The sequence below is a fragment of the Eubalaena glacialis genome, chromosome 14 (genome assembly GCF_028564815.1).
Source record: "Eubalaena glacialis isolate mEubGla1 chromosome 14, mEubGla1.1.hap2.+ XY, whole genome shotgun sequence".
NCBI lineage: Eukaryota > Metazoa > Chordata > Mammalia > Artiodactyla > Balaenidae > Eubalaena > Eubalaena glacialis.
This window is the reverse complement of record NC_083729.1, coordinates 8,472,038-8,483,007: the sequence shown is the minus strand read 5'-3', so window position 1 is coordinate 8,483,007 and position 10,970 is coordinate 8,472,038. Positions and strand designations below refer to the sequence as shown.

General features: G+C 49.2%; 1 protein-coding gene and 1 pseudogene across 1 annotated transcript; both read left to right on the top strand.

The window, feature by feature from the left end:
* Window positions 1-1,485: 1,485 nt before the first annotated feature.
* On the top strand, window positions 1,486-10,043 carry NTSR2 (neurotensin receptor 2). The gene is given in 5 exon segments (XM_061210856.1): window positions 1,486-2,109; window positions 6,781-7,030; window positions 8,648-8,738; window positions 9,724-9,898; window positions 9,900-10,043. Coding segments are annotated over 5 exon segments (1,284 nt in total).
* Window positions 2,256-3,533, top strand: LOC133074685 (cyclin-dependent kinase 8-like; annotated as a pseudogene).
* Window positions 10,044-10,970: the final 927 nt, after the last annotated feature.

Sequence of the window (10,970 nt, the reverse complement as noted above, 5' to 3'; positions counted from 1 at the left end):
GAACAGCGGAGATGAGACTTGGACCCACCTCTTCCGACTCCACCTCGGGGTCTCTCCACTCTTCCAGTCTAGACCTTGGGAGACTAAGTCCTTGGAGAATTCGTCCAAAGGGAAGCAGGAACTTGCCCTTTCCCAGGTCCTACAGGCCTGATTGAGCTATGTGAAACCCAGTAAAAAGTTAAAAATTTATTAATATTGGTTATTTGCTTTAAAGAAAATTTGTCTAAAACTCATATGTATGGAATCCTTGTGATGGACTGAATTGTGTCCACTCAAAACATATATGTTGGGACTTCCCTGGTGGCACAGTGGATAAGACTCGTGCTCCCAATGCAGGGGCCTGGGTTTGATCCCTGTTCAGGGAACTAGATCCCACATGCATGCCGTAACTAAGAGTTCTCATGCCGCAACTAAGGAGCCGCATGCTGCAATTAAGGAGCTGGTGAGCTGCAACTAAGGAGCCGTGGAGCTGCAACTAAGGAGCCCGCCTGCCACAACTAAGACCAAATAAATAAATATTTTAAAAATTTAAAATATATATATATATATGTTGAAGCCCTAGCCCCCAAAGTGACTGTAAGGTTATATATCCAAATGGAAGAATTAAATATCACTGGGCCATAACAACTTTGCTGAAGACAAAAAATCAGGAGACCTCGTTCTGGCCCTAAATGCCCGGGGATCTAAGGGTGAGATAAGAAAGCCTCCACAAGGGCCTTTCAGTTCTAAAGTGCTGGTGTTCTAGAAGGGCTTAGGAAAGAGGCCAATGGAAGGTTTTGAAACACGCTAAACACACTTCTTTTCCCTGGCACTGCTCCATGAGAATGACATTCTTGAAGGACCGGGGAAGTGTGATATCATGAGGAGGCATCTGACAGTGACAAAGGAGTCCTTGAGGTTATTAGTGTGGCACTGAAACAGCCTTTAACAAGAAGATGAAAGAGTGCTTTAGCAAGAAGAATGACAGCTGCAAAATGCTGAACTGCGGGCAAGTTCTTGATCAGTTGTCCTTGGGACTATACACACAGACAGTAGCACAGCACAGGGGCACGCAGTGCATGTGGGATGCCTACTTATGCTGCAGTGCAGAGTTTCACACAGATTCACCCACTTCATCTTCACAGAGATTCTGCAGTGTAGATAATATTTTTTAAATGCAGAAATGGGTTGAGAGAGGGTTAAAAAATAACCTGCCCAAGGTCACACAGCTAGTACGTGAAGGCGTCTGGCCCAACGCATGTCTCTCAGGTCCCAAAAGGAGCCCACCGTCCACCCAGCACGTGTTTCCCTGCGTGGAACTGAACTGAGAAACGTGAGCGCGGCTAACGGGCCTACCCTCGCGGTCCTGCGCTGGCGCAGGGGCGCCCTTCGCGGGGCGTGTCCTCCCGTTCTGGAGGTTCCCAGAGAGGAGGCGGCGCTGGCTCACGGGGCAGCTCGCCCAGTCTCCGGGCAGGGAGAGGGAGAGAGTGCGGCCGCGGGAGCGGGATGGAGACCAGCAGCCCGCGGCCCCCGGGGCCCAGCTCCGGCCCCGCGCCGGGCCTGGACGCCCGGCTGGGCGTGGACACGCGCCTCTGGGCCAAGGTGCTCTTCAGCGCGCTCTACTCGCTCATCTTCGCGCTGGGCACGGCGGGCAATGCGCTGTCCGTGCGCGTGGTGCTGAAGGCGCGGGCCGGGCCCCCCGGGCGCCTGCGCTGCCACGTGCTCAGCCTGGCGCTCTCCGCCCTGCTGCTGCTGCTGGTCGGCGTGCCCATGGAGCTCTACAACTTTGTGTGGTTCCACTACCCCTGGGTCTTCGGCGACCTGGGCTGCCGCGCCTACTATTTCGTGCGCGAGCTGTGCGCCTGCGCCATGGTGCTCAGCGTGGCCAGCCTGAGCGCCGAGCGCTGCCTGGCCGTCTGCCAGCCGCTGCGCGCCCGAAGCCTGTTGACGCCGCGCAGGACCCGACGCCTGCTGTCCCTCGTCTGGGCCGCCTCGCTCGGCCTGGCCCTGCCCATGGCAATCGTCATGGGGCAGAAGCACGAGCTGGAGACGGCCGGCGGGCAGCCGGAGCCCGCCTCGCGCGTGTGCACCGTGCTGGTGAGCCGCAGCTCGCTGCAGGTCTTCATCCAGGTAAGCGGGAGGGGCGACCCTACAGCCTGGGTTTTCATCTCTCATACTGGAGACCAGTCAAAAAGTTGGGTCTCATTGCCCCATTTTACAAAGGACTTGTGGAGAGACTTGGCTAAAGTGAAACACTAAGAGAAGTCCAAACAAGAATGCAGTATTGCCATTTGCAGCAACATGGCTGGACCTAGAGATTATCACACTAAATGAAGTAAGTCAGAGAAAGACAAATATTATATGGTATCGCTTATATGTGGAATCTAAAACATAATACAAATGAATATATATGCAAAACAGAAACAGACTCTCAGACATAGAAAACAAATTTATGGTTACCAAAGGGGAAAGGGAGGGGAGAGGGATAAATTAGGAGTATGCAATTAACAGATAAAAACTACTATATATAAAACAGGTAAGCAACAAGGATTTGCTGTATAGCACAGGGAACTATATTCAACATCTTGTAATAACCTATATGGAAAATAAAAAAATATATGTATGTATGTATAACTGAATCACTTTGCTGTATACCTCAAACTAACAAACACAGTATTGTAAATCAACTATACCTCAATAAAAAAAATAATAAAGAGAAGTCCACATTTGAATTCAAAATTAACTCTGAAGTCTTCCCACTCTTGCAGGAGTGGTGAGCAAATGTGACGGGGTATAAGAATTACCCTGAGAGCAGGTAAAAATATAGATTTCAGGACCCACCCTAGGCTTCTGCTTTTTTATTATCACCAAAACTAGTCATCTTTAGCCCCATGACAAGAACATGAAAGAACAACTAGTTTATTGGCACATTGTGCAGATATAAAAAGAGGCCTGAACATTCAACATTAATGAAGGGTTTCAAAACAAATACACATATCCACTGCAGCCTTACTGAGAATATGGAAAAATGTAAAGTTAAACCCAATAAGAAAACATTCCACTTGCTTTCAAAGTGGCTTACTATGGTCCCTATAAGGAGAATTACTCAAGGCTGGCTAGGCAGGATCCCTAATTTTAAAAAAATCCACTTCCTATATCAGACATTTTTGCAAGTTGTCAAATTCCTTACCCCAGTCTGGACCTGATGATAAAGGAGATCAAAACAACAAACACCAAAACCCACCAACAGTAACCATACTAATGGAACTGGTCCTGCAGGGAATCAAGGCAGCCGTCAGAATAAGGGAGCCCACTGACAACAGTGGGAGTGGCTCCTCCTAGCGCTGCATCAGGCGGACTAATTGTGACCTCAGACCTCAGCGGTCTGCCCACATGCTGCCTGCCCCAGCCCTGGCCCAAGCACATCCCGGCCACAGGGCAGCACGGGGCAGCACTCACCTACCGCCCAGCAGCCCAGCTGCCTCCGGATTGTGAGCTGCAGGGAATCGCTCAGCAGAACAGCCAGTGCACTGCTGCTCCTGCCTGAGGCCTGACCGCCTGGCTCCCGCTGCACACCGCTGTGGCCCCGCCAATGGACTAACAACCCCAGGCTCAAAAGACCTGGTTGTCAAGTTCCACCACGCAGTTCACAGACTGGGGTAGTGGCTTCCAGGCTGTACTTATTTTGGAGTTAGGCCTGAGAGAGGAAAAAGTGTCAAGCAATGTTTGTGCTGCAGATATGCTACTTTCAACGTTTACTTTACTGGTACGGACCAACCAATGTGATGAAAGCCATGAAGTGTTCGCGGGCCAAGCTTTTGACATTATATGTAGTGAATTCTTTCAGTGTACCAGTGTTGTTTGACAAATGGTATATGTCAAAAATGTTTCACTTGAGATGTACAGTCTGTGTTAACACAACGAAATAACCAGACTCAAATTATTTTGGCCCACCTTTCTTTTTAGTGTCTTATCAGTGAGTTGATTCATTATCCACATGAATCAATGCTTTTTTTTTTTTAACATCTTTATTGGAGTATAATTGCTTTACAATGGTGTGTTAGTTTCTGCTCTATTACAAAGTGAATCAGTTATACATATACATATGTTCCCATATCTCTTCCCTCTTGCATCTCCCTTCCTCCCACCCTCCCTATCCCACCCCTCTAGGTGGTCACAAAGCACCGAGCTGATCTCCCGGTGCTATGCGGCTGCTTCCCACTAGCTATCTATTTTACATTTGGTAGTTGACCAAGGAAACTGCTCAGAGTTTTTGAAAGTAGAAAAAGCTGCAAGGGCATACCTTGTTTTATTGCTCTTAGCTTTATTGTGTTTTTTACAAATTGAAGGGTTGTGGCAACCCTGAGTTGAGCAAGTCTATCAGCGCCATTCTTCCAGCAGCGTTTGCTCATTTCATGTCTGTGTCCTATTTTGGTAGTTCTCGCAATATTTCAAATAAAGATTATGACAGCAATAAAGATTATGACACACTGAAGGCTCAGGTGATGGTTAGCAATTTTTAGCAATAGTGTTTTTACATTAATGTATGTACACTGGTTTTTTTAGACATAATGCTATTCCACACTTAATAGACTACAGTATAGGGTAAACATAACTTTTATATGCACTAGGAAACAAACAAATTCGTGTGACTTGAATTTATTGCAATATTCACTTTATTGCAGTGGTCTGGAACCAAACCCGCAGTATCTCCAGGTATGCCTTGATAGTTCTTCTAGAAAGATCTCAAAGGTCCCAAAGATTAATTACTAACTTATGAATATATGTTTTACCTTCAATTTCTGTCTTGACTGGTACTAAAGTTACAGTTTGAGAGTAAGTATATTGTCAATAAAAACCTGTTTGGTTCCACAACAAACTTAAAATGATTGTCATGTACAGTGTTTTATTTTTCTCTAGGTGTTGCTGACTTGTGAGCACGCATTAAGATGAAAAAAGCCTGAATGATAACTCCTTAAAAAGGTGCAGCACCCAGTTGAGACATTCTGTGATGATTTTTTTTTTTTTCTTTTTTGTCCTGGCCGCACACTTGCGGGATCTTAGTTCCCTGATCGGGATGGAACCCATGCCCCCTGCGGTGGAAGCACAGAGTCCTAACCACTGGACTGCCAGGGAAGTCCCCATTTTTTTTTGCACTGATTTTAAAGTGCTATTAAAATGTTTCATTTTTTTTCAATGTTTGCGAAGGGAAAGAACTGAGGAGGAGAAAACCCTATAACACATGTATTTTGAATTTGAAAAATTAAACCTTTAAAACACAAGGTATATAAACTTGTTTTTCATAAATCAAAAAACATCAAATAATAACACAAGACCTATAATGTAAAGCAGCTGCTCCCTTCCTGCTCCTCCATGCTCCGACTTCTAGTCTCTGATCTGGAGGCAACCACCATCCACTCTTACGTAACTCCCGCTACACTTTGCCTACATTTTCCAAAGAATACGCCTGCTTTATCTGTCAGCCTTAAATGTATCCACTGACTTCTACCTGTAGAAAATGAATACGTCATTCTTTTACATTCCCATCCCTGCCCTCCACACCCCACATTCACACACACTTCCTCTCACCGTCCTTTCAGTATAATTATGTCATGGTATCTGGTTAGATTCATGGTCAATATTTATTTTATTGTGACTATGTAAAATTCTTCACTGATGAGCCAGGTTGTGTATGTTTGGTTTTTGTCCTTTCCAGTATTACAATATTATCTCCAGTATTTGTTTTCCTTGCAGTTAATAATGAATAGCCTTTTTTCCCTCTCATTTGCTTAGTTTCCTATCTATTTCTAACTCATTTTTCCTTCTCTACCAGAAGTATAAATACCATATCAATATGTTCAGACCCATGAGGTAATCTACCAGCTTCATCTTGTATTCTTCAGTCATCCCTGGAGCCCTATCTTCTGCTCCAGCCTCACTGGGTGCACAGCTGGCACCTTGCCAATGCCACCCCATCTCTCTGCTCCTCTGTGGGACACTGATTTGGGGATCCCAGGTCTCCCTCTGTATTTGTTCATAACCTTATTTTGATGGAACATATGCTCTTGTAACCTCCTGCGACCTGAGAGAAAGTTCGTAGAAGGTAAAAAAATTTTTAAGAATTTGCATGTCTGAAAATGTTTCATTTTATCCTTGCGTTTCTCATAATATGGCTGGGCAGAAAGTTATAAGATGGAAATCATTTTCCTCACAGATTGTGAAGCATCACTATTATTTTCTAGCTTCTTCCACTGTTGCTTTCAGTGAGTCTAATGCCATTCTGGTCCCCCATCCTTTGTATGTGCCGTTTCATCCCTTTGGAAGCTTTCAAGACTTTCTCTTTATCTCCAGGTGCTAAAATTCATAAGAACATGCCTTGACGTGGATTTATTTTCATTCATTGTTCTGAGTAGCCAAGCGCTTTTCAGTCTAGAAGCTCATATTCCTCCATTTTGGGAAATCTTTCTTAAACGTGGTTTTGGTTGTGTGTCTTTTTGTTGCTGTTATAATTTCCTCCCCTCTGTTTTCTCTATTCTTTTTCTTTCTAGAATGGCTATTATTTAGATGGTGAGCGTCCTAAACGTCCCAAATTTTCTTATCTTTTCTCTTCTATTTTCATTGCTCTCTCCTTACTTTGAGAATTTTCTCGACTTCCTCTTGTAAACCTGCTGTCACCACGCCCCTGCCACCCCCCCTCTCCTGCTGCTACAGATTCCTGGGCCCTTGGGCCCGGCCTGATGACCAGAGAGTATCACTGAGCCTTGGTGATACCTCCATAACCTTTGGAATTACCTTTTCCAGGTGAATGTGCTGGTGTCCTTTGTGCTCCCCTTGGCATTAACTGCTTTCCTCAGCGGGGTCACCGTGAGCCACCTGGAGGCCCTGTGCTCCCAGAGGCCATCCCCTTCTGCCCCCGGCAGCTCTGCCCCCAGCCACCTGAAGCTAATGAGCGAGGAGAGGAGGACACTGGCCCTGGGAGGCCAGGCCACCCTGGTGAGACACAAGGACTCCTGCCGGACCCGTGGCCTCCGGCGCAGCATCCAAGTTCTCAGTTAAGTGCCCGGTAACACCGCCCAGAGAGGGAGGGCCAGATCCAGGGCTGCCTCCACCAATACCTGGCCACGTGACCTTGAGCAAGTTACTGCCTCCCTCTAGCCCTCATTTTTCTCTTTGCCCTGGGGAGTTATATAGTCACCAATAGGCTTCTGTAAGGTGCAGCAGTAGAATTAAAGGAAAGAATGGGAATTGTGCACGTGAACCCCCCATCTGCTCTAGGGAGTGGTGCACAGAGACAAGTAGATGCCTGGCTGCTTTTCAGGGTGTCTGGCCATACAGACGGACGCGAGGAGCAAACGTAGTTAAGGACCCACAGACCAGCAACAGTGGACTCAGACCAGCTGGGTCTCCAAATCCAGTTCTCCACTAACTCTCTACTGTTCCTAATGTGACATCAATCAGTGTGTTTGCTTTTCTAAGTATCTGGGCAAACTTGGCTTTGTAAGGGCAACTTTAAAGGCACAGGAAAACAGAGGTCTTTCCAAGCACCTGCTGTGATCCAGGAACTCACAACGGTCTGGGAGGATGGAGTAAGGGAGAGGGTCTCCTCTGTCATCAATGCCACGGTCTTGTGGGCAGGACCAAAATATAAGAGCCAAGGGCAATGTGATGTGACAAGTAACAAGGGCAGCACATGAAGGGCCTGGATTTCCTTCCACAGACAACGGGCCGTCATGGAAAGAGCTGGTGTCCAGAACTGCTCTTGAGATATATGTGCTCAACAGTCTTAGAGGACAGGCTATCCAAGTTTGAGAAGTTTGCTTCTTAAACTTCTGTGTGCACAAGAATGATGTGAACAGTTGTAAGACGCAGACCACTGGCCCCCAACCCAGAGACTCTGATTCAGCCGGTCTGGGATGTGCCTGAGATTTTGTTTCTAACAAGTTCCCAGCTGAGGTGGACACTGCTGGTCCAGGGGCCACAGTGGAGTAGAGAGAGAATGGGTTTGCCACTCAGGGCAGGAGTAGAAGAAAGGAAGGGAAGAGGGAGAAGGTTGGGGCCACTGGGGCCACTTAGGAGACTGCTGTCAGAGTCCAGTGGAGGGAAGATACGGGCCCCTTAGGGTGGGCACAGGGGAAGTGAGGAGGAAGGAATGGAGAGGGAGATGCTAGGGAGAAGCTTTTTAATAGATTGGATCTTGGGGGTAATGGAAAAAGAAGAAGACTCTGTGGCTTATGACGTGAGTACCAGATGGATGGTGGTGCCATCAATCAATCAGAAAAAGGGATAGAAGAGGGAGAGGCCTTATAAGGCAGAAGGACATTTGAGTTCTGTTGTCCACGCAGTCAGACAACCAAGTGGGAACATCTAGCCCTGAGTTGGGAGTATTTTCTAGTGGCCAGGAGCTTATAGATATTGTAGCAGTTTCTAGAAGCATGTCAGTGGACAGGTCAGGATTAAAGTGGACATTCACTCAGAGGACAGGGTAACACCAGGTTTGGGGACAGATCCAGGTAAGGGTGTGTCAGATAACCTCAAAGTCCCCTTCCAACCCCTAGACTCCAGGAGCAAGTTCAAGGGAAATGCTCTCGTCACCTTGGGCAGCTTCCTCCCCAGAGATGGCGTAACTGTTATGTGTCTCCTGTCTGTCTGTCTCTCCCCGGTCCTGCAGGAGCCATCCTGGCTGTGTATGTCGTCTGCTGGATGCCGTACCATGCCCGCAGGCTCATGTACTGCTACGTCCCTGACAACGGGTGGACCGAGTGAGTGAGGGGAGGAGCCCCAGCACACAGCGAGGGGCCGCCGGGCGGGGCCAGGGCTGCCTCTGCTCTCCGGAGGGACCCCCAGTTGCTGGGTTCCCCAGAACTCTGGCCTCCATTCTATCTGGTCCTGCCCAGTCTGTTATCCCAAAGGCTCCCAGCTCAGGGTGGGGAACAGAGCATTATCCAGAAACCTCTCTGAACTGGTCAGGCCATGTGAGTGGTAGTTAGGGTTATGGGCATCCTGACTTCAGGACGGAGAGCGGCCTACAGGTAGGGAGCGGGGAAAAGGCCATGTTCTCACAAGGAGAGAGGGAAGAAGCCTCAGAGCTGTGATTCCATGAGCTAACAGAGGCCCCTTAGAGACCAGACCATGCACACCCTTTTTACGACACGACTGGAGAAAAGCAAAGCAGAGAATCCCTTATCTTCCTTTTGGAAATCACTATGCCTCGATCATAAGGGAAAGTCAAACATCTGAGAGGAGAGAGATCCCACGTGGCCTCCAAGGAGATAGCTGTGTCAACAGATGGCTCCTTCTCGAGAGCCGCTAGTGTCCCCCCCGACCCCCACGTGCACACACATGCACACACACAGCCGCTCCCACGGCGACAAGGGGCGCAGCTTCTCAGAAGGACTTTCTCCTCTTAGCGAAGCCACATCTCCTTGACCACACCCAGCAGCACGAGGCTCCCAGTGTCTCAGCGGGCTGGCCAGTGGCCCCCGTCCACCAGCAGGTGTGCCCTTCACTGTGCAGGTGACCAGGCCGGGCAGCCAGGCACAGGGACTCAAAGGCTGGGCGGAGCAGGTCAGCCAAGGGCAGCTGGTGTGATGGAACGTCTCCTGAATTCACACTGAGCTTCCCGATAGCAGGAAGCAGGCCTTCCTCACCCAGCCGTGTGGAAGGGGAGACACTCCCAGCAGGAAGGGGAGGATGCCACGGGCAGGCGGCAGGCCCTCTAACCTGCCTTCCGGGTTTCTCTTCCAGCAAGCTCTACGATTTCTATCACTACTTCTACCTGGTGACAAACACGCTTTTCTACGTCAGCTCGGCGGTGACCCCTGTGCTGTACAATGCTGTGTCGTCCTCCTTCAGAAAACTCTTCCTGGAAGCCCTCAGCTCCCTGTGTCGAGAGCACCAGCCCATGGAGCCATTCCCCCCGGGGGCCCCGGAGCCCCGCCCTAGTGGACACGGCATCCGGCTCTGGGGCTCCCCCAGCAACCCTGGCCTGGACGAAATCGAAGAATGAGCAGAGTAACACTGGCTGCACCGCCATCTCGCATTCAGATGAGCAATTCCAGCACTAATAACGCAAGCCCTGCAGTCAGGCGGACCTGCAGGGACCCCCAGCTCTGCCACTTACCAGCTGCGTACCTGCAGGCAAGTCACTTACACCTCTTAGCCTCAGTCTCCTCATCTGTATGATGGAGATGAACAGTACCCATCTTTCCTGTTGTCTGAAGATTAAACGCTTAGCACAGTGCCTGGTGCATAATAAAGAATATATTTTCGCTGGCATTATTTTTGTTGCTATTGTTATTACTATTATTATTATTGTTATTGCTGTTTTTCTGCTCTCCTGAATTTCCGCAAGTGACAAATCAACAGTGCCCAGAGCTGACTGCCTTGTTAGATCACATGAGCTGTCGTAAAATCGTCCAGTCGCTCCAAGTAAGGGAGCAGCCGTTCACCCCAGCAGGAGCGTTCTGTGGGCTCTAGAGAGCCTGGGGTCACCAGCTGCCCTCTCTGGCCTCGGGCCTGTGTGTCTGCCTGACGTGAGGCAGCCGGTGCAGCCGTGGGACGACGGCAGGGCTGCCTGCTCTGGAGAACAGCCCCACAGACGTGCTCTGGCCAGCAGTGTTCGGAAAGGTTGCATTTCCATTCTTTTTGTCAGAGCAGGCTCCCTCCATTTCCCCGCAGGCCGCAGCCCCTCTCCTGCCTGCACAGGGCCAAGTCCTGCTTGACGTGGCCAGCCTTGCTCCCGAAGGCTTGTGAGGCCCGAGCCCAGAGAGAAAGGGTGGTTTTCCTGTCTGTTGCCATTGAAGCCACAGATCTGCAAAGGGGCAGGAAGAGAAAAGTGAAGCGCAGAGCAGCAGGACCAAGAAAAGGTTTCAGGACTTCCCTGGTGGCGCAGTGGTTAAGGATCCGCCCGCCAACGCAGGGGACGCGGGTTCGAGCCCTGGTCCGGGAAGATCCCACACGCCGCGGAGCAACTAAGCGCATGCGCCACAACT